This window comes from Tachyglossus aculeatus, chromosome 16, assembly GCF_015852505.1.
Source record: "Tachyglossus aculeatus isolate mTacAcu1 chromosome 16, mTacAcu1.pri, whole genome shotgun sequence".
Lineage (NCBI taxonomy): Eukaryota > Metazoa > Chordata > Mammalia > Monotremata > Tachyglossidae > Tachyglossus > Tachyglossus aculeatus.
The window spans coordinates 21,039,902-21,063,893 of record NC_052081.1 but is presented as its reverse complement, the minus strand read 5'-3'; the positions used below and the strand labels follow the sequence as shown (position 1 = coordinate 21,063,893).

The window sequence follows — 23,992 nt, the reverse complement described above, 5'->3', positions numbered from 1 at the left end:
TTCCAGTTGAGGTACCTGAGGCCCAGAGAAGCGCTTAGTCCAGTGCTCTGCACACAGTAAGCGCTCAATAAATACGATTGAATGAATGAATGAATGAAAAGTACTTAAATAAATAACGATGGCATTTAGTGAGCGCCTACTACGTGCAAAGCACCGTTCTAAGCGCCGGGGAGGTTACAAGGTGGTCGGATTGTCCCACTGGGGGCTCACAGTCTTCATCCCCATTTTCCAGTTGAGGTACCTGAGGCCCAGAGAAGCGCTTAGTACAGTGCTCTGCACACAGTAAGCGCTCAGTAAAAACGATTGATGATGACTTGCCCAAAGTCACACAGCTGACAGTTGTCCAACCCATGACCTCTGATTCCAAAGCCCGGGCTCTTCCCACTGAGCCACGCCGCTGCTTCTCACCGTCCCAGAAGAAGGTACAGTGCAAAGCACGCAGTTGGCGCCCAATAAACACCATTGGAAGTGCTGTTTTCACCAAAATGTGGTGTGAAAACACCTGCTCTGGGGCAGCAGGTCAGCGGTGGGATCGCGGGGGGAGCAGAATTCGAGTTTCCCGCCCGACCGGACTCGGCCGTCACATCAGACGTCCCGGGGACAGACTGATTTCTGAAGTCATCAGGCGGGGGTGTTCGTCCTCGCTGGGAGAAGCAGCGTGGCTCAGTGGCAATCAATCAATCAATCAATCAATCAATCGTATTTATCGAGCGCTTACTGTGTGCAGAGCACTGGACTAAGCGCTTGGGAAGTCCAAGTTGGCAGCATATAGAGACGGTCCCTACCCGACAGCGGGCTCACAGGCTAGAAGGGGGAGACAGACAACAAAACAAATGAATAAAATAAATAGAATAAACATGTACAGAGGTCACGGGTTCAAATCCCGGCTCGGCCGGTTGTCAGCCGGGTGACTTTGGGCGAGTCACTTCGGGGCCTCGGTTCCTTCATCTGGAAAATGGGGATCATCATCATCCATCGTATTTATTGAGCGCTTACTACGTGCAGAGCACTGTACTAAGCGCTTGGGAAGTACAGATTGGCAACGTATAGAGACGGTCCCTACCCAACGGTGGGCTCACGGTCTAAAGATGAAGACCGGGGGCCCCCGGGGGACAACCTGATAATAATAATAATACTAATGATGGCATTTATTAAGCGCTTACTATGTGCAAAGCACTGTTCTAAGCGCTGGGAGGTTACAAGGTGATCAGGTTGTCCCTCGTGGGGCTCACAGATTTAATCCCCATTTTCCAGATGAGGGAACTGAGGCCCGGAGAAGTTAAGTAACTCGCCCAAAGTCACACAGCCGACAAGTGGTGGAGCCGGGATTTGAACCCATGACCTCCGCCTCCAAAGCCCGTGCTCTTTCCTACTGAGCCACGCTGCTTCTCCCTGATCACCCTGTAACCTCCCCAGCGCTTAGATCCCTAAGCCGTCATCGTCATTATCGTCATTATTTTTATTATTATTAAGCGAGCCCCTCGGAGCTTTCCGGGTACGGGGCCCCGGGGCGCCGGCCTCGCCGGTAACGCGTGCGCGGTCTCCCTCGGTTTCCCCAGGAGAGAAGCCTCACCGGTGTCACCTGTGCCCGTTCGCGTCAGCCTACGAACGGCACCTGGAGGCCCACATGCGGTCCCACACGGGCGAGAAGCCGTACAAGTGCGAGCTGTGCTCCTTCCGCTGCAGCGACCGGAGCAACCTGTCGCATCACCGGAGGCGCAAGCACAAGATGGTCCCGATCAAGGGGACCCGGTCCTCGCTGAGCAGCAAGAAGATGTGGGGGGTGTTGCAGAAGAAGACGGGCAACCTGGCCTACAGCAGGAGGGCCTTGATCAACCTGAGCCCCCCCTCCATGGTGGTTCAGAAGCCGGACTACCTGAACGACTTCCCCCACGAGCTCCCCGCCATCCAGCCGGACGCTTACGAGAGCATGGCCAAAGCCGCCCCGCCCCTGCCGCGGGACCCGCAGGATCTCCTGGTGGATAACCCCTTAAATCAGCTGTCCACGCTGGCGGGGCAGCTGTCCAGCCTGCCGCCCGACGCCCAGGCCCCGGCGTCCCCCGAGGCCGGGCCGGGCCCCGACGAGAAGCCCTTCGCCGTCCAGCAGCCGACCGGCCCGCCGGCCGGCCCCGCCGGCCTCCCCCAGGGCTCCTCCCCGGCCAGCCCGGAGCCCCGGCCCGCCCACGGGCAGCGGAACTACAGCCCCGTGGCCGGGCCCAGCAGCGAGCGCAGCGCCCGCACGAGCACCCCGAGCATAAGCAACAGCCAGCCGAGCACCCCGGCCCCGACCCTGCCGACCCAGGATCCGCAGCTCCTGCACCACTGCCAGCACTGCGACATGTACTTTGCGGACAACATCCTGTACACGATTCACATGGGGTGCCACGGCTTTGAGAACCCCTTTCAGTGTAACATCTGCGGCTGCAAATGTAAAAACAAGTACGATTTCGCGTGCCACTTTGCCCGGGGGCAGCATAACCAGCACTGACGACCGGCGGGCGCGCCGCGCTCCCTCCGGCCGCCCGACGGGATCTCCGGGCTCCCGGTTCCCCCCGGCGAGGCGTCCGCTGACCGGGAAAGGCGGGCGTTCCCTCTCCGGGGGCGGGGGGAACGCGGGACGGGAGGCTGGGGGGCTCCGACCTCCGGCGTCGGAGGTTGGAGGGCGGATTTACACCTCTCACGCGAGAGCCCGTGAGAACTTGGCGATCGGGAACGCCGCCCCGGTTATCTGGATCTCCAGATCCGTTCTGCCACTCGGTTCTCAGAAAGACTCCTCTCCCCGCCCCGCGTCGTATTTTACGCCGGGTAAACCCGGTCCCGGCCGATAGAAAGCTCAAGTGGGAGCATTCGGCCCCTAGGGAAGTCCGTAACTCTGGACTGAATCTTTTTAAATCCGCGTGGTTGCCGCGGTTCGGACGCCGGTTCAGCGTCACTGATAGAGCAGAGAATGTAAAGACTATATTTTTGTACGAGGCCCCGTGCAAGCCCGTCACGGTAAAAAAAAAACACACTAAAATGCTTTACCGACTAGTACTTAACTAGATCTTTGAGGATTTGCAAGTATTTTCAGAACATCTCGCTTCATGACGCTTCATTGCCAGGAGCAAGAGAAGAAAGTAGGATTTAATGTTGAAAAAACCCATTTCTTCATTTCTAGCTTTAGACAGAGACAGGGCTGCGTTCTGGTTCCGACCCGCTTTGAACGCGATACGCCGGTTCACATCGACTACTGTTACTTAACGGCCCCTGAGACGAAACCGTTAGCCGTGTCGCAGAGGTGATGTCCCTGAAAAATTAAAAAAAAAAAACAAAAAACCTTTCCTTCATCATGCACTTTTTCTTTTCTAACTTATTTCCATTCTGATGCTGCAAGGAAAAGCGATTGTATTAACCCTATCGTGATGAGAGGAGCGTGTTCTTAAACTAGGCGACGGTACTGAGCAACGTGTCTCCGTACTGATCATTTCGTGCCGGGAGAGAGAGATTATATATCGCGAGATTATGATTTACGGTTATCCCCACTGTCTTCCGTATAAAAAGTTTTGGAGTCGGGCGTCTTCTCATCCATCAGTCATTTCTGAGAAGAGAACCTGAAGGATGGTTGGAGAGGAACAAACTATCTATTTACTTTTTGAGTGAGAGGAAGGCCGTTGGCATCCGGATCTCAGATTCTCCTATAAAAAAGAAATCTAGTCGATTGGCAGTATTTCCTTTGAGATTTACATCGTTGTGTTCCTCTGGCCTTAGGCCCATAGCCTCTCCCAATTTCAGGAACAGGTGGCAAGGCTGATGTTGCGTTTAACGAGATTTTCCAAGTCCGGAAGAGGAAGGCGTGTTTTTGACAAATTTCAGCACCGTCTAGATGCCTGCGGTCGCTGTTATTTCGTAGGGATTCTGGATTACGTCATTTGATATTTTTTCCCAGTCGTCTCAGTAGGCAGTTTTGGAAAAACATGCGTGAACGTAACGAAAATATTGGTAAGCCCTCTCTGAGAAAAGAATCCAGAGCATTTTTGTGTGTGTGTGTGTTTCTCCTGTTGTGAGACTAGGGGTAAATGCAGGACCAAATTCAATCCAGTCTGATAGTGCTGTGCTATCCCATAGTAGGAAGATTCTGGTTGGAAAAATATGAAATTTGACAAGCAAAATGGCCCGGTCAAAAAAAGAAGGGGCAGTGGCATTAACTTGGGATTTCTCCGTACGGTTTTAAGAACGGTACCGATCAAAGGTTTCACGGTGACCAAAATTCCCTCCAACTTTAGAATTTTAAAAGGCGCCGGTAAATATCTGTCAAGTAAATTCTCGTATCTCAAAACGGGTGGAATTGTTTTCTTCCGCTTTCTGACCCCCTGGGAAATCATTCGGTGTGCCCCTTTTGGGATGTAGTATTAGATGCGTGAATTAAGTTAGCTCTGATCGCTTCACGGAGTATTGCTTTTTGTCAGATAGCGACTGTAGCAACTCTGATTGTGTCTTTCCCCCGAGAGGTCTAGGGGCTGAAGGTGGAAAAGCTGAGATCTTTGCTTGGAAAGGTCGTCTTCCGCTCCGTTCCTCAGTCCCGTCGTCACTCTGGGCCGGAATCTCAAAACGCCGGCCTTGGACGGAAGAACACCCGTGGAAGCCATCTCAAGAGAGCCCGTTTGCGAATCATTTGTTCCGAGCGATGCAATCTGGATACACACAGCCATACATTCCCCCGCGGAAGCACTCGGACAGCTGGTGCCTCTCCCGATTTCCATTCGGCACCGACGCGGTGGCGACGTAGCTGTCGGCAGGCCGAAAGAAGGCCCGAAACTCAGCCTCCACGCTGTTTTCCGAGGGGGGAGGAAACGACAGCCGTGCCGATCCGACGTCCAGGAAAATCGGGCTTTCGCCTATATGCAGAAAGCCCGGTCACTGACGGGGGGGGACCGGACGCGCACCTGGAAACGTGCAATAGCGGAAACGCACGGAAACGGGGTCTGGCGTGTTCTTGCTGGCGTTGGAAATTTGGCGGAACGTGGCCGGGATCAGATTTCAGATCCGGAAAAGTGTAAAAAGCCGAAAGGTGCCGGTGGTTGCCGAACTGAGAGTTTCCAGATCGAAGAGGAAAACAGCGTGTTGTTCGGTGCGCTCCTCCTTAATTTGGGGAATCGGTCCCCCAAAACAAAAAGACGAGTAAGTCTAGATTTTAATCGTAAAAGAGGATTACAGATAAGCTTCATAAAAAACAGCATAGTACCCTGTTGGAGCTAAACACTGGCAGATTACTCTTCTTCTTCCCGTCGCTCGGATTAGATTTTTTCCCGAAGGTATTTCCAATTGGAAAACCTCAAAGGAAAGGAAGTTTTCTGGTAATTTTCTACTAAGGAGTATACACTAATATCTGCTAGAATTCAAAGAGCACGATCGATATTTTAAAACGATCTGCTTAAGAGCCAGGTGGATTCAGCTCGTTTGGAAGGGCGCTGCCGGGTACTGAACTCATCTGCGTTAGTAGCTTGGAAAAATCGGCTTTGGCACGGAAAACTTCAGTTCTATTTAAACGCGTCCACAGTGTGACTTGGAAAATCTATATTTGGAAAAGACATCAACTCCGATACTTGAGTTACCTGATACGCATTCCCCCCCGTTTTATTTTTAAATCAAATATTTTATAGATAACAATTTTGGGGAATGTTGTACGTGCACTATTTATAGTACTTTACTCTTAACGGGCATATTTTAATGTTCTGAAACTAAATTTATTTTTGTTCAGTGAACAGTCTAACAGCTTAGATTTTAAAAATGGGTAGATAACTTATCTCCGCTTCTATTTTTTTTAAACTGTGAAGAGACTTAACAGAATGCTTTTATTTCAGATCTCGCAAAGGCGGTGTATAGGTACAGCTTCTTGAAATTCAAGTAAATTAAAAAAAAAAATGGATGGGGGGAGGGAAGGGTGTTGAAAAATCCCACCGGATGTTTCCCGATGCCGTTCCGGAGCAGAAATCGACGTCGCCGCGGATCGGGTCCGACGGAGGGAACGCGACCGACGAAACGTCGTAGACGGGGGCCGAGAGCGCGTCCGCCCGACGCGCTGGGGGCAGAAAACACCGTTCCCCGCCGAGGAACCGATCGCTTGAGTCGAGTGTATCTGCTTCTGGTATTTGCTTTGCTAATATGTATTTTGATGTAAAGAGCAGAGTTTATAAGCGGGTGAAACCGGCGTTTCAGCTGCAGGATAGATTATATCGTGTAGTGATGCTGTTTCCAGAAAACAGTTCAATGCTGAAATCACTCTATCTACCGTAGTTGATTGTGAAGCTTTGCTTTTGTAAACTATTAATAAAAATAACATTTTCTAACGTCTCTCTCTTTTTGGAAAACTGGACCGAGGACAACGAGCGTACGGAGTTTTGCACTTCGGCATTAAAGAAAATTACTGAGTAATAAAAGCGACCTCCCAGTCCTTGAGAAAGCAGGTGCCCAGCCCTGAGGGCTAGTAGCGCCTGTGGTAGAAAAATGGGAAACGGGGGACAGATTAAAATCAATCCACCGCTTCCCTTTTCCTCTCCCGCATGATTTTCATCTTCTTTTGCTCCATCTTTTCCTGCCATTTCCCCCCTACAGACCCACTTCAAGTAGAGGAAGTTCTCAACAACAGGTGAGCTGGAGGGGGGAGGGCTTCAATTAAGTGTCAAAGCAGTCATTCTCACAGACGATGGGCTCCTAGTTGATTTTTTCCGATTTCTCACTTGCCGAGTGGATTAGTTACTTCCAGGCCGAAAGGCCTGCGGGAATTTGTGCTTTTAATCTAGCGCTCAGCGCCAGCAAGTCTATACTTGTTGCTCTTTTTGAGCAACAACCTCAACAGCCTCTCCCTAAAGTCAAAAAAGGCTCTGCTGTGACATCATCATCATCAGTCGTATTTATTGAGCGCTTACTATGTGCAGAGCACTGTACTAAGCGCTTGGGAAGTACAAATTGGCAACATATAGAGACAGTCCCTACCCAACAGTGGGCTCACAGTCTAATTGTCCAAAGCCCAGCCTCAACCTAGTTGATTTTTTCCGATTTCTCACTTGCCGAGTGGATCAGTTGCTTCCAGGCCGAAAGGCCTGCGGGAATTTGCGCTTTTAATCTAGCGCTCAGTGCCAGCAAGTCTTTACGTTGTTGCTCTTTTTGAGCAACAACCTCAACAACCTCTCCCTAAAGTCAAAAAAGGCTCTGCCGTGGCATCTAATTGTCAAAAGCCCAGCCTCAACCTAGTTGATTTTTTCCGATTTCTCACTTGCCGGGTGGATCAGTTGCTTCCAGGCCGGAAGGCCTGCGGGAATTTGCGCTTTTAATCTGGCGCTCGGCGCCAGCAAGTCTTTACATTGTTGCTCTTTTTGAGCAACAGCCTCTCCCTAAAGTCAAAAAAGGCTCTGCTGTGACATCTAATTGTCAAAAGCCCAGAAAGCAAGTTTCCCCACAGCCGGCAACCGCAAGGAGGGTTTAATGCCCATTCCAAACTTTCCGTACAATGTGGTCTTTCTCCTGTTGAAATAAAGAAATGGCATCTGTAATGTCCGTATTTGGCCGCAGACCTGGATTGTTTGGACCGCTTCCTTGCCGTAGATCTTCCAAAAAATCTGTCTTGAGCTGACTGAGTTCTTCCGCCAACAGCTTCATTGCACCCGGGGCCGCTTTTCGGTCTGAAGGAAAAATAATTTCGAAGACCATCAGTCCGCGGTAGCCATTGCCGGGGCGGAGCGGCCAGAGCACGGGGCTGGGCCTCGGCAGGTCGTGGGTTCTAATCCCGGCTCTCCCGCTTGTCTGCTGTGTGACCCTGGGCAAGCCACTTAACTTCTCTGGGCCTCGGTTACCTCACCTTAAAATGGGGACCGAGCCCCACGTGAGACAGCCCGATTACCTTTTATCTACCCCAGTGCCCAGAAACAGTGCTTGGTAGAGTGCTAAGCGCTTACTATAATTATTATTATTATTATCGAGCATTTACTGTGTGCAGAGCTAAGCCCTTGGGAAGCGGCGTGGCTCAGTGGAAAGAGCCGGGGCTCTGGAGTTGGAGGTCACGGGTTCAAATCCCGGCTCCACCAACTGTCAGCTGTGTGACTTTGGGCAAGTCACTTTGCTTCTCTGGGCCTCAGTTCCCTCATCTGAAAAATGGGGATGAAGACTGAGCCCCCGGGGGACAACCTGATCGCCTTGTAACCTCCCCAGCGCTTAGAACAGTGTTTTGCACATAGTATTACTCTATTATTACTCTATTATTACTCTATTTTCTTTGTACATATTTACTCTATTTCGTTAATATGTTTTGTTCTCTGTCTCCCCCTTCTAGGCTGTGAGCCCACTGTTGGGTAGGGACTGTCTCTATATGTTGCCAACTTGTACTTCCCAAGTGCTTAATACAGTGCTCTGCACACAGTAAGCGCTCAATAAATATGAATGAATGAATAGTAGGCGCTTAACAAATACCATTATTATTATTATTATTATTATCTACCCTCTCCAACCCCCCGCCTTACCTCCTTCCCTTTCCCACAGCACCTGTATATATGTATATATGTTTGTACGGATTTCTTACTCTATTTTACTTGTACATATTTATTCTATTTATTTTATTTTGTTACTATGTTTTGTTTTGTTCTCTGTCTCCCCTGTCTAGACTGTGAGCCCGCTGTTGGGTAGGGACCGTCTCTAGATGTTGCCAACTTGTACTTCCCAAGCGCTTAGTCCAGTGCTCTGCACACAGTAAGCGCTCAATAAATACGATTGAATGAATGAATGAATAGTAGGCACTTAACAAATACCATCATTATTATTATTATTATCTACCCTCTCCACCCCCCCCCCCCTTACCTCCTTCCCCTCCCCACAGCACCTGTATATATGTATAGATGTTTGTACGGATTTATTACTCTATTTTATTTGTACATCTTTATTCTATTTATTTTATTTTGTTAATATGTTTGGTTTTGTTCTCTGTCTCCCCCTTCTAGACTGTGAGCCCGCTGTTGGGTAGGGACCGTCTCTAGATGTTGCCGACTTGTACTTCCCAAGCGCTTAGTCCAGTGCTCTGCACACAGTAAGCGCTCAATAAATACGACTGAATGAATGAATACGATTGAATGAATGAACTTGTACATATTTACTATTTATTTGGTTAATGCCGTGCATCTAGCTTTCCGCTATTTCTTCTGACGACTTGCCACCCGTCCCCGTGTTTTGTTGTCCGTCTCCCCCTTCTAGCCCGTGAGCCCGCTGCTGGGGAGGGACCGTCTCTGTACGGGGCCGACCTGGGCCTCCCAAGCGCTTAGTACAGTGCTCTGCACACAGTAAGCGCTCAACAGAGAAGCAGCGTGGCTCGGTGGAAAGAGCCCGGGCTTGGGAGTCAAATCCCGGCTCCTCCGCTTGTCAGCTGGGTGACTTGGGGCAAGTCGCCTCACTTCTCTGGGCCTCAGTCCCCTCATCTGGAAAATGGGGAGGAAGACTGGGAGCCCCCCGAGGGACAACCTGATCGCCTTGGAACCTTCCCAGCGCTTAGAACGGTGCTTTGCACGTAGTAAGCGCTTAATAAATTCATTCGATCGTATTTCTTGAACATAGTAAGCGCTCAATAAATGCCATTATTATTATTTTATATTTATTTATTTATTTATTATTTTATTTATTATTATTATTTATTTTATATTATCATTATTATTATTATTTATAATAAATACGATTGAATGAATGAATGAATAACACTTGCTGATCCATTTTAGCATTAGGTACCTAGCCATAAATTATATTAATGTCTGTCTCCCTCTCTAGACTATAAAACTCCCTTTAGGGAGGGAACGTGTCCAGCGATTCCGGTAGATCGTACTCCCAAGCAGTTGGCACAGTGCTCGGCCCACAGTAAGTGCTCAATAAATACGCCCGCCGCTGACTCGGTGCTCTCCCTCTTCTGACCTGCTGCTATTCGTTCTCCGGTAACCTTCACAATCTCCCCTTCTCCCTAGCTGGGTGGCTGGGAATCCCTTTGGGAAATCAGGGATCTGGACCGCTGCGGAGAACGGACGGACGGGAAGAGGCGTGAAAAGTTATTCGAGGAGCAGGCTACGCCGGGGGGTGTTTACCGTCTGCAATAAATAAATACGATTGAAGGGATTTACTGAACGCTTACTGAGGAGCAGCGTGGCTCGGTGGAAAGAGCCCGGGCTTTGGGGTCCGGGGCCATGGGTTCGAATCCTGGCTCCCCCACATGTCTGCTTTGTTTGGTTTTGTTCTCTGTCTCCCCCTTTTAGACTGTGAGCCCACCGTTGGGTAGGGACTGTCTCTATATGTTGCCAATTTGTACTTCCCAAGCGCTTAGTACAGTGCTCTGCACATAGCGCTCAATATTGATGATGATGATGATGACCTTGGGCAAGTCACTTCACTTCTCTGAGCCTCAGTTCCCTCATCTGGAAAATGGGGATTGACTGTTAGCCTCATGTGGGACAACCTGATCATCTCGTATCCCTCCCAGCGCTTAAAACAGTGCTTTGCACATAGTGAGCGCTTAACAAATGCCATCATCATTATTATTATTATTATTATTACAGTAGGACCAAATGTTTTGGATTTCTGTAGGGTAAAAAAAAATCAAACTTTTGAATTCTGGATAAGAAATTAAAATTAAAATTAAAATTAAAGATTGGGCTGGGAGTCAGGCCACCCAAGCCACATTCCCCGCCTTACCTCCTTCCCTTCCCCACAGCACCTGTATATATGTTTGTACATATTTATTACTCTATTTATTTTACTTGTACATGTCTATTCTATTTATTTTATTTTGTTAATATGTTTGGTTTTGTTCTCTGTCTCCCCCTTCTAGACTGTGAGCCCGCTGTTGGGTAGGGACCGTCTCTACGTGTTGTGCGCGCTGAGAAGCAGCGTGGCTCAGTGGAAAGAGCACGAGCTTTGGAGTCAGAGGTCATGGGTTCGAATCCCGGCTCCATCAGCTGTGTGACTTTGGGCAAGTCACTTCTCCGTGCCTCGGTGACCTCATCTGTAAAATGGGGATTAAACCTGTGAACCCCCTGTGGGACAACCCTGATCACTCTGTAACCTCCCCAGCGCTTAGAACAGTGGTTTGCACATAGTAAGCGCTTAACAAATACCATCATTATTATTAGTAGTAGTACAGGGCTCTGCACACAGTAAGCGCTCAATAAATACGATTGATCGATTGATTGATTCCCCAATCTGCAAAATCTGCCGCCGCCCTCTCAAAGAGCACTCAATCAGCCCTTTTCATCCAGTTTTTTCTCCCGCTACACCTTAGCTCGGTCGTCTTTCGGGCCTTTTGCTCACCTTATTATGATTCTTTATTTACGGCATTTGCTAAGCGCTTACTATGTGCCGGGCACTGTACTAAGCTCCGTACTATTCGCCCCTCCACTCCCCCTGCTCCCCAGCCAAGCCTGGAATTCCCTTCCCCTTCATGTCTGGTGAACCCCGGGTGATCCTATGTGTCCGATCTGATCACCCCACGGTTTTGCACCGTCCTTTGGTATATAGTAGATGCTTAATAAATACCATAATTATGGACATTATTGGAACCCAAATTAGTTTTCTTATTTTCAACTAAAAGCAACCGGGGCAGTCAGCTTCAATGCTCCACGCCTGCTAAAAAACCCCTCATACACGATGTGTAAATTAAACGGCGGACGGGCGCACGACGTACCTTTAGCGTCCTTCATGGTTTGGGAGATGATTCCTCTGAATGTCTTATCAGCTTGATGGAGGACATTAGTTGAACAAATAATTCTATCCGTTTCCTGCAGAACAGAAACATTACAGCATTGTCGAGCTACACGCAAAACACCGGTGCGTGTTTAAACGTAAAACGTCCATTAATGTAACTTTTTCACACCGAGAGTCACTTGGTTTGAGAAAGTACTAAATCAGTCCCGTTCCCCTCGTTCTTGGATGATAACATGGGGGTTGAAAAAACCCTTGTTTAAGAAAAATCGCACTATAGTATATTTTTATTCCATCACCACAGCCTGCTGGATTGAAATGGGCTCATGTCATCTGATTATTATTATTAGTAATAATAATAATGGCATTTATTAAGCGCTTACTATGTGCTGAGCACTGTTCACATTCCCTAGCTCTCTAACAATCTTCCACGCTAAATAAATACCCAGCGGAAAGCACACGGAAGCACTGGGGCTTGGTGGAAAGAGCACGAGCCCGGGATTCGGAAGACCTGGGTTCTAATCCCGGCGCCAGCATTCGCCTGCTGTGTGACCTTGGGCAAGTCACTTTCCTTCCCTGTGGCTCAGATTCCTTGTCTGTGAAATGGGAATTCAATACCAGTTCTCCCTCCCGCTTAGAGTGGAGTCCCATGGGGATCCAACCACATTAGGGCCCGGGTTTGGAGTCCGAGGACACGGGTTCAAATCCGATTGTCAGCTGCGTGACTCTGGGCAAGTCACTTCACTTCTCTGGGCCTCAGTTACCTCATCTGCAGAATGGGGATTAAGAGTGTGAGCCCCCCGTGGGACAACCTGATCACCGTGTAACCTCCCCAGCGCTTAGAACAGTGCACATAGTAAGCACCATTATTATTATTATTATTTTGTATCTACCCCAGCTCTCAAAACAGTGCTCACATGAAGGAAAGAAAAGTTCTACCTTTTGCTCCAAGTTTTCTTCAGAATATTTCACTGGGTTTTCCAACGCCGTAAGCAATAGACGAGTCACCTCTGCGCTGTAAAGGGATTTACGGGCAAAATACAGAACGTTAAATACTTCGGAAAGCGCCGTTTGAAGAGTGAAATTCCGAGAAACGAGAGAGGAAGCGATCCGAGGGTCTAAATGGATAAACAAAAATTCAAAGCCTCCAAACTGAATGGATCGGTAATCACGTCTGCTAACTTGGCACTTTTAAGCCCCCACGCGAAAAATGATCTTTATGGGTCGAGTCGCCTCCGACCCATAGCGATGCGCTCTCCCGGAACGCCCCACCTCCGTCTGCAGTCCTTCTGGAAGTGTATCCGTAGGGTTTTCCCGGTAAAAATACGGAAGTGGTTATCACCGCCTCCTTCCGTGGGTAATCCCGAGTCTCCGCCCTCGACTCCGATGCTTCTGCTGCTCGGCACAGGGGAGTTTGGACGTGTAGCCGACCGCCTTCCTCCCGTAGTCGAGACTGGAAAGTCTCCGGGCGCGACGCCGAGAGGGCTGCTACAAATGACTAGCTCGCTAAATAACTATATTTTCCACCCCATCACCCCTTCACCCGGGTCTAATCCCCAGGATCCCGAGGAGGGGCGGCCGGCCGATCCATTCCGTGACTGCCGTTTGTAATAATTAATGATGGGACTTGTTAAGCGCTTACTATGTGCAAAGCACTGTTCCACTGTTCCAATTTGTACTTCCCAAGTGCTTAGTACAGTGCTCTGCACACAGTAAGCGCTCAATAAATACGATTGATGATGATGATGATAATAATAATAATGATGGCATTTATTAAGCGCTTAATATGTGCAAGCACTGTTCTAAGTGCTGGGGGGATACAAGGTGATCAGGTGGTCCCACCGGGGGCTCACGGTCTTCATCCCCATTTTACAGACGAGGGAACTGAGGCCCGGAGAAGTGAAGTGACTTGCCCAAAGTCACCCAGCTGACAATTGGCGGAGCCGGGATTAGAACCCATGACCTCTGGCTCCCAATAGTAATAATGATAATAATGATGGCATTTATTAAGCGCTTACTATGTGTAAGCGCTGGGGGGATACAAAATGATCAGGTTGTCCCATGGGGGGCTCACAGTCTTAATCCCCTTTTTACAGATGAGGGAACTGAGGCCCAAAGAAGTGAAGTGATTTGCCCAAAGTCACCCAGCTGACAATTGGCGGAGTCGGGATTAGAACCCATGACCTCTGGCTCCCAATAATAATAATAATGATGGCATTTATTAAGCGCTTACTATGTGCAAGCACTGTTCTAAGCACTGGGGGGATACAAGGTGATCAGGTGGTCCCACGGGGGGCTCACGGTCTTCATCCCCTTTTTACATATGAGGGAACTGAGGCCCAGAGAAGTGAAGTGACTTGCCCAAAGTCACCCAGCTGACAATTGGCGGGGCTGGGATTAGAACCCATGACCTCTGGCTCCCAATAATAATAATAATAATGATGGCATTTATTAAGCGCTTACTATGTGCAAGCGCTGGGGGGATACAAGGTGATCAGGTTGTCTCACGGGGGGCTCACAGTCAATCCCCATTTTACAGATGAGGGAACTGAGGCCCGGAGAAGTGAAGTGACTAGCTGACAATTGGCGGAGCCAGGATTAGAACCCATGACCTCTGGCTCCCAATAATAATAATAATGATGGCATTTATTAAGCGCTTACCATGTGCAAGCACTGTTCTAAGCGCTGGGGACGTTACAAGGTGATCAGGTTGTCCCACGGGGGGGCTCACGGTCTTAATCCCCATTTTACAGATGAGGGAACTGAGGCCCGGAGAAGTGAAGCGACTCGCCCAAAGTCACCCAGCTGACGGTTGGCGGAGCCGGGATTTGAACCCGTGACCTCCGACTCCAAAGCCCGGGCTCTTTCCCCTGAGCCACGCTGCTTCTCTTTTAATTATTTCTCTTTTATTTTGTTACTTTTATTACGGGCAGAAAACGTTCCCAAGCCACAGTTCACCGTCGCCTACAGTCCAGAGCTCAGCTGTGTAATGGGAATTTTCCAGAACGCGGAGGAAGACTGGGGGATGGCAGGACCGGAGGCCTGAAAGAGGAAGGATTCCACGCACAACGGGGTTGGCGATGGATTTCCTACAAAACGCTAGGCACGATACAATAATAACGATAATGACGGCGTTTGTTTAAGCGCTTACTACGTGCAGAGCACTGCTCTGAGCGCCGTTCTACCTAGGCGATGCCAGCGACGACGTGTCGAGCGTAAAACCTGAAATGAACGGACGCGCTCCTCGTTACGCGCGGCCTCGCGGAGAGGACGGAGGAGGACGAAAATCGAAGTGCCGGCCGACGTCCGTCAGCGAGAACGTACTTGTCTTCGGGGTTGCTTTCGACGCTCGCAACCGTGAGGCTGTTCCGTTCCCAGGCGTTTTTCTCCGGGTTTGGTATCTCCAGCTTTTCCGTCATCAGACGGAGGGTCTCGTCCGGTACCGGCCTGCTCCTCCGGCGATTCCGCTGCAGACAGGACTCGAGCGGGCAATCTACAAATAGCTGGCAAAAGCCTAACGAATCTAAAAGAGGAGAGGAGAGAGCCCTGCGTCAATCAATCAATCAATCAATCAATCAATCGCATTTATTGAGCGCTTACTGTGTGCAGAGCACTGGACTAAGCGCTTGGGAAGTCCAAGTTGGCAACAGCGGGTTCACCGTCTAGAAGGGGGAGACTGAGAACAAAACCAAACACACTAACAAAATAAAATAAATAGAATAGATAGGTACAAGTAAACTAGAGTAATAAATACGTACAAACATATATACAGGTATATATATGTATAAATATCGTATTTATTGAGCGCTTACTGTGTGCAGAGCACTGTACCAAGCGAGCTGATAGTTCTCCAGATCCAATTTACCTGAGGAGGAAAACCTCCTCAGTTCTCCTTGCCTTCTTCCTCTTTCTGTTGGAAGTTTCATCGGATAGTTTAAAAAGTACTGAGGTGCAAGAGTGTGAGCCTCAGGTGGGACAAGGACTGCGTCCACCCTGATTAACTTGCATCTACCCCAGTGCTTAGAACACTATTTGACACATAGTAAGCGCTCAATGCGTACCAAAATTATTATTAAAACAAGAGGGTCTTTTATCCTGCCATTCAAGTGAATTGCTAAAAAGACTGAGCCCCCTCTTTCCTCTCCCCCTCCCAATCCCCCCAGCCCTACCTCCTTTCCCTCCCCACAGCACCCGTATATATGTTTGTACAGATTTATTTTACCTGTACATATTTGCTATTCTATTTATTTTGTTAATGATGTGCAGCTAGCTTTACTTCTATTTATCCTGATGACTTGACACTTGTCCGCATGTTTTGTTTTGTTGTCTGTCTCCCCCTTCTAGACTGTGAGCCCATTGTTGGGTAGGAACCGTCTGAATATGTTGCCGACTTGGACTTCCCAAGCGCTTAGTACAGTGCTCTGCACACAGTAAGCGCTCAATAAATACGATTGAATGAATGAATGAATGAATATGGTATATATATATATATACAGGTACGGGGCTCGGGAGTCAGAGGGCGGGGGTTCTAATCCCGGTCCCGCCACTTGTCCGCTGCGGGATCTCGGGCGAGTCGCTTCCCTTCCCTGGGCCTCGGTGACCTCATCCGGAAAATGGGGATTAAGCCCCTGAGCCCCGCGGTACAACCTGATCACCTCGTAGCCACCCCAGCGCTTGCAACAGCGCTGGGCACACAGTAAGGACTGTGAGCCCACTGTTGGGTAGGGACCGCCTCTATATGTTGCCAATTTGTACTTCCCAAGCGCTTAGTACAGTGCTCTGCACATAGTAAGCGCTCAATAAATACGATTGATGATGATGACGAAACGCTAAAGCTCCCGGAGTAAAATAACGGCAAGGATCCACGTGCCGTCCGGGCCGGAGTGGCCGATGACGATTAAATGTGGTTGTTTGATTTTTTTAAAAGAACTCTCCAGTCGATCTGAAATGATTTGGCCCGGAACCCACTTCCCAGTGGGCCGAAAATGGAGGTGCCAGCTCTGTGGGGGGCCGAGCGTTTCCCTCTCCCAGTTTGGGGCAGACTCCGGCCTGCTCAACGCAGCGGGCGGGAATTTCTGCTCCACACGGTCTTCCCAGCCCGCCTGGGAAGGAGACGCTAACGGGGAGTGGGTCCGACACGTCTCGCCCGCGAGCCCGCCGTCTCTACACGTCGCCAACTCCCCAAGCGCTCTGCCCACCGTAACCGCTCGATCAATACGACCGAATGGACGGCGCGCGCTTCCTTACATCTCCGAGCAAGCTGGTAGACCTCGTGGCGCATGCTGCGGTAGTAGAAGTTGTCGTCCAGCACCAAGCAGAAGGGCCCGGGTTCAGCGGGCCCGGCCTCCGTGGGGTCCCCGAGGCCCTGGCCTCGCAGGCAGGCCACGAAACGGCCCCACGTGGGGTCGGTGCGCGGGGCCGGCCCGCGGAGCCGCCGCCGCTGCCGTCCGCCGGCGAGGGAGGCCACCAGGAGCTCCAGGTAGGAGAGCAGCTCGCGCCGGTATCGCTTCCAGGGCGACTGCCAACAGGGACAAGAGGGACCACGGTGGCGAGGGGCCGGCGCGGGCGAGGGCTCAGGTGGCGTGAAATGAGCACCCGTCCCGGTGCCCCGGAAGCTTGGGGCACCCCGACAACCCACGCGTCAGACCAAAACTCCTCGCTCTCGGCTTCCAGGCCGTCCATCCCGTCGCCCCCTCCGACCTCACCTCCCTTCTGTCCTTCTCCGTCGCGGCCCGCGCCCTCCGCTCCTCCGCCGCCGCTCGCCTCCTCGCCGGGCCTCGTCCTCGCCCGGCCCGCCGTCGACCCCCGGCCCGGAATCCCCTCCCTCCTCACATCCACCAGCCCACCGTTGGGTAGGGACCGTCTCTATATGTTGCCAATTTGTACTTCCCAAGCGCTTAGTTCAGTGGTCTGCACACAGTAAGCGCTCAATAAATACGACTGATGATGATGATGATCCACCACTCTCTTCCTCCTTTCAAAGCCCTACTGAGCGCTCACCTCCTCCAAGAAGCCTTCCCACACTGAACCCCCTTTTTCCTCTCCTCCTCCCCATCACACCCCACCCTACCTCCTTCCTCTCCCCACAGCACTTGCACATATGTTTGTGCAGATTTATCACTCTATTCATTTTACCTGAACATATTTACTATTCTATTTATTTTGTTAATGATGTCCTTTACTTCTATTTATAGAAGCTTCACTTCTATAGATATAGATAGCTTTACTTTTATTTATTCTGACGACCTGACACCCGTCCACATCAATCAATCGTATTTATTGAGCGCTTACTATGCGCAGAGCACTGTACTAAGCACTGTCCACATGTTTTGTTTTGTCGTCCGTCTCGCCCTTCCAGACCGTGAGCCCGCTATATACCTGTATATATGTTTGTACATATTTATTACTCTATTTATTTATTTATTTTATTTGTACATATCTATTCTATTTATTTTATTCTGTTAGTATGTTTGGTTTTGTTCTCTGTCTCCCCCTTTTAGACTGTGAGCCCACTGTTGGGTAGGGACTGTCTCTATATGTTGCCAATTTGTACTTCCGAAGCGCTTAGTACAGTGCTCTGCACATAGTAAGCACTCAATAAATATGATTGATGATGATGATGTTGGGTAGGGACCGTCTCTCTATGTCACCGACTTGGACTTCCCAAGCGCTTAGTGCAGTGCTCCGCACACAGTAAGCGCTCAATAAATACGACCAAAGGAATGTGGCAGGCCGACTTTCTTCGCAAACCCAGCCGCGGTCGGCACTGCCATCATCCTTTCTGTTTGTACATATTTGTTACTCTATTTATTTATTTATTTTACTTGTACATCATCATCATCATCAATCGTATTTATTGAGCGCTTACTATGTGCAGAGCACTGGACTAAGCGCTTGGGAAGTACAAGTCGGCGACATAGAGAGACGGTCCCTACCCAACGGTGGGCTCACAGTCTAAAAGGGGGAGACAGAGAACAAAACCAAACTAACAAAATAAAATAAATAGATAGTATAGATATGTACTGTATATATGTATATGTTTGTACATATTTTTTTACTCTATGTATTTATTTATTTTATTTAATTTATTTGTACATATCTATTCTATTTATTTTATTTTGTTAGTATGTTTGGCTTTGTTCTCCGCCTCCCCCTTTTAGACTGTGAGCCCACTGTTGGGTAGGGACCGTCTCCATATGTTGCCAACTTGGACTTCCCAAGCACTTAGTCCAGTGCTCTGCACACAGTAAGCGCTCAATAAATACGATCGATGATGATGATGTTCAAGTTGCCCGCAACTTTGGGCGCATCCTTGGCTACTCTCTGTCTTTTAACACAGCCGCTTTCTTGCTGCTGCTAAATGTCGCTGACGGTTCCTCCACGACATTCCCCCGACGCCCTCCTCCCTCTCCCCGCGATCGGCTGGGCCCGGGTTCGGGATCTCATCCCGACTGTACTTTTCCAGCAATTGTCCTCTGCCGTCCGGACTCCGCGCTCCTTCCCCGATCAGCTTCCAGAAACTTTTCTCCCCTCCTCAAAACCCAACACACGGTCAGCGTCCAGCCGAACCTCCGACTACGGATTTTAACGGCCGCCACCGCCTCTTTCCGTCTTATTTCTCCGCTAACCCTCTTCCCGCCCCCGGCCCGCATCCTTCCCTCCTCCCAAGCTATTCTCCTGCCCTTTGATAACGTCTTGCCTCCTGTCCGGAACTCCCCAAAAATCCCATCGGCGCCGGGAAGCGTTGATTAAATCAATTTTTATCTACAAACGGGCAGCGGCACGGCCTCGTGGATACAGCCCGGGCCTGTTCCGCCGCTTAACTTCTCTGTGCCTCGGTTTTCTCATCTGTAAAAACGGGGATTAACACAACGAGCCTCCTGTGAGACACGGGCTGCGTCCAAACGTTAGCCTGTATCTGCTCCAGCGTTTAGTACAGTGCCCAGCACTTAGTAAGCGCTTAATATCATTAAAAACACACACACACAAAACCCCACTGTGTGCAGCGCACCGAACGAGGCATTTGGGCGACTCCAGCAGCAAACCCTGCCTTGAGGTTGCTTACGTCCGAACGGAGGGGACAGGAAGGCATAAATTAGTTACAACTCTTGACCAACTCTCATTTTAAGTAATAAATGCCATTATTATTATTATTATTATCATTATCATTATGTATCAGAAACTTAATAGGCCCAGAAACATGACTTTTTAGACTGTGAGCCCACTGTTGGGTAGGGACTGTCTCTATATGTTGCCGATTTGTACTTCCCAAGTGCTTAGTACAGTGCTCTGCACACAGTAAGCGCTCAATAAATATGATCGATTGATTGATTGACTTTAATAGGCCCGGAAACACGACTTTAATAGGCCCAGGGGACAGGAAGTGAAAATAAACGTTGATTTCTCCAGTTGGAGGTGTTCGGGCAGGAATGGGAGATTGTCGCATCTGCCTCTTGTTCCCGTATTTTGCCAGGACGCTCACGGCTGGCCTAGATGATACACGCTAAGGTGAGGGCTCGTGGAAAGAATAATAATAGCGGTATTTGTTCCATGCTCCCAGCGCTTAGAACAGTGCTCTGCACATAGTAAGCGCTTAACAAATGCCATTATTATTATTATTACTACGTGCCAAACCCTACTTTGTTAAGGACTGGGAACTTGTCTACAAATTCTGTTGTATTGTCCACTCCCAAGGACTTGGAACAGTGCTCTGCACATAGTAAGTGATTAACAAATGCCATTATTATTATTATTATTATTATTATTATTATTATTATTATTATTATTATCATTACGACGTGCCAAACCCTACTTCATTACGGACTGGGAACTTGTCTACAAATTCTGTTGTATTGTACACTCCCAAGGACTTGGAACAGTGCTCTGCACATAGCGCTTAACAAATGCCATCATTATTATTATTATTATTGTTACTATGTGCCAAACCCTACTTTGTTAAGGACTGGGAACTTGTCTACAAATTCTGTTGTATTGTACACTCCCAAGGACTTGGAACAGTGCTCTGCACATAGTAAGCGCTTAACAAATGCCATTATTATTATTATTATTATTATTATTATTATTATTATTATTACTACGTGCCAAACCCTCCTTCGTTACGGACTGGGAACTTGTCTACAAATTCTGTTGTATTGTACACTCAACAGTGCTCTGCACATAGTAAGTGCTTAACAAATGTCATTATTATTATTATTATTATTATTATTATTATTATTATTACTACGTGCCAAACCCTACTTCGTTACGGACTGGGAACTGGTCTACAAATTCTGTTGTATTGTACACTCCCAAGGACTCAGTACAGTGCTCTGCACATAGTAAGCGCTCAATAAATACCACCGATTGATAAATACTGATAAATAGACAAGCAGCTTGGCTCAGTGGAAAGCGCCCGGGCTTTGGAGTCCGAGGTCATGGGTTCAAATCCCAACTCTGCCAACTGTCAGCTGGGTGACTTTGGGCAAGTCACTTCACTTCTCTGGGCCTCAGTTCCCTCATCTGTACAATGGGGATTAAGACTGTGAGCCCCCCGTGGGACAACCTGATCACCTTGTAACCTCCCCAGCGCTTAGAACACTGCTTTGCACATAGTAAGCGCTTAATAAATGCCATCATTATTATTATTATTATTATAGTAAGCGCTTAACAAATACCATCATTATTATTATTCTCTGTGCCTCAGTTCCCTCATCTGGAAAATGGGGATTAAGAATGTGAGCCCCCCGTGGGACAACCTGATCGCCTTGTAACCTCCCCAGCGCTTAGAACAGTGCCTTGCACATAGTAAGCGCTTAATAAATGCCATCATCATTATTATTATTATTATAGTAAGCGCTTAACAAATACCATCATCGTTATTATTCTCTGTGCCTCAGTTCCCTCATCTGTCAAATGGGGGATTAAGACTGTGAACCCCCGTGGGCCAACCTGATCACCTTGTAACCTCCCCAGCGCTTAGAACAGTGCTTTGCACATAGTAAGCGCTTAATAAATGCCATTATTATTATTATTGTTATAGTAAGTGCTTAACAAATACCATCATCGTTATTATTCTCTGTGCCTCAGTTCCCTCATCTGGAAAATGGGGATTAAGACCGTGAGCCCCCCGTGGGACAACCTGATCGCCTTGTAACCTCCCCAGCGCTTAGAACAGTGCCTTGCACATAGTAAGCGCTTAATAAATGCCATCATTATTATTATTATTATAGTAAGCGCTTAACAAATACCATCATCGTTATTATTGTCTGTGCCTCAGTTCCCTCATCTGTCAAATGGGGGATTAAGACTGTGAGTCCCCCCTGGGCCAACCTGATCGCCTTGTAACCTCCCCAGTGCTTAGAACAGTGCTTGGCACAGAGGAAGCGCTTAATAAATGCCTTTATTATTATTATTATTATTATTATTATTATAGTAAGCGCTTAACAAAGACTATCACTATTATTATTCTCTGTGCCTCAGTTCCCTCATCTGTAAAATGGGGGATTAAGACTGTGAACCCCCCGGGGGACAACCTGATCACCTTGTAACCTCCCCGGCGCTTAGAACAGTGCTTTGCACATAGTAAGCGCTTAATAAATGCCATTGTTATTATTATAGTAAGCGCTTAACAAATACCATCATTATTATTATTCTCTGTGCCTCAGTCCCCTCATCTGTCAAATGGGGGATTAAGACTGTGAGCCCCCCTGGGCCAACCTGATCACCTTGTAACCTCCCCGGCGCTTAGAACAGTGCTTTGCACATAGTAAGCGCTTAATAAATGCCATTATTATTATTATTATTATTTATTATAGTAAGCGCTTAACAAAGACCATCACTATTATTATTCTCTGTGCCTCAGTTCCCTCATCTGTAAAATGGGGGATTAAGACTGTGAACCCCCCGGGGGACAACCTGATCACCTTGTAACCTCCCCGGCGCTTAGAACAGTGCTTTGCACAGAGTAAGTGCTTAATAAATGCCATTATTATTATAGTAAGTGCTTAACAAATACCATCATTATTATTATTCTCTGTGCCTCAGTCCCCTCATCTGTCGAATGGGGGATTAAGACTGTGAGCCCCCCTGGGCCAACCTGATCGCCTTGTAACCTCCCCAGCGCTTAGAACAGTGCTTTGCACATAGTAAACGCTTAATAAATGCCATCATTATTATTATTCTCTGTGCCTCAGTCCCCTCATCTGTCAAATGGGGGATTAAGACTGTGAGGCCCCCGTGGGCCAACCTGATCACCCTGTAACCTCCCCAGCGCTTAGAACAGTGCTTGGCACATAGTAAGCGCTTAATAAATGCCATCATCATCATTATTATTATTATAGTAAGTGCTTAACAAATACCATCATTATTATTATTCTCTGTGCCTCAGTCCCCTCATCTGTCAAATGGGGGATTAAGACTGTGAGCCCCCCGTGGGCCAACCTGATCACCTTGTAACCTCCCCAGCGCTTAGAACAGTGCTTGGCACAGAGTAAGCGCTTAATACTATTCTATTTATTTTGTCAGTGATGTGCATCCAGCTTTACTTCGATTTATTCTGATGACTTGACACCTGTGGACCGTCTCTCGATGTTGCCAACTTGGACTTCCCAAGCGCTTAGTACAGTGCTCTGCACACAGGAAGCGCTCAATAAATAGGATTGAATGAATGAGTGAATGAATGAATAATAAATGGGGGGGGCGACAGAGCGCGCAGGCGCGCCAGCGACGGGCAGAGCGCGCAGGCGCGCCAGCGACGGGCAGAGCGCGCAGGCGCGCCAGCGACGGGCAGAGCGCGCAGGCGCGCCAGCGACGGGCAGAGGGCGCAGGCGCGCCAGCGACGGGCAGAGCGCGCAGGCGCGCCAGCGACGGGCAGAGCGCGCAGGCGCGCCAGCGACGGGCAGAGCGCGCAGGCGCGCAGCTGGGGCCCCGCCCAGCCGCCGGCCGCACTAACCAATGAGCGCGCGGCACCTCCCTGCAGGAAGTCTTCCGGGATGACGTCATCGTACGTGATGACGACGCAGCTCCAGCCCCGCCCGCGGCGCAGCCCGTCCCGGAGGGATCGCGCCAGGGTGGATTTTCCGGCGGCCGGCAAGCCGCACAGGAGGCACAGCGCACCCTGCACGGACGCCCCTCCGGCCTCCTCCGGGGTCCCGCGGAGCGACATCCGGCCGGCGGGGTCCCCGGCAGCGGGGCGGCCCGAGCCCCGCGCGCGTGCGCGATGACGAGCCCCGCGCGCGTGCGCGGCGCCGCGACGGGAGGGCCGACGGGCGCTACCAAGTTCGGCGGGGGGGGTGTG

The 23,992-nt window shown here is 49.2% G+C and overlaps 2 protein-coding genes across 3 annotated transcripts in view; one reads left to right on the top strand and one right to left on the bottom strand.

Moving 5' to 3' along the window:
- IKZF5 (IKAROS family zinc finger 5) overlaps nucleotides 1–6,326 on the top strand; it is a 46,652-nt gene extending 40,326 nt beyond the window's left edge. The window contains exon 5 of the mRNA XM_038757670.1: nucleotides 1,560–6,326. Coding sequence (XP_038613598.1) covers nucleotides 1,560–2,488 — 929 coding nt within the window. The 3' untranslated portion in view covers nucleotides 2,489–6,326. The remainder of the gene's footprint in view (nucleotides 1–1,559) is intronic.
- PSTK (phosphoseryl-tRNA kinase) lies at nucleotides 3,212–23,860 on the bottom strand. 2 transcript variants are annotated; one of them, XM_038757672.1, is made up of 6 exons: nucleotides 23,648–23,860; nucleotides 16,945–17,215; nucleotides 15,022–15,220; nucleotides 12,637–12,712; nucleotides 11,681–11,774; nucleotides 3,212–3,286 (listed from the first exon to the last, which is right to left on the bottom strand). In XM_038757672.1, the coding sequence occupies exons 1-6, from the start codon at nucleotides 23,858–23,860 to the stop codon at nucleotides 3,261–3,263; spliced, it is 879 nt and encodes a 292-aa protein (XP_038613600.1). In that variant the 3' UTR covers nucleotides 3,212–3,260. The 2 variants fall into 2 exon arrangements, with proteins under 2 accessions (XP_038613600.1, XP_038613599.1); XM_038757671.1 differs by lacking the exon at nucleotides 3,212–3,286 and adding an exon at nucleotides 6,872–7,658.
- Between the last annotated feature and the right edge of the window lie 132 nt (nucleotides 23,861–23,992).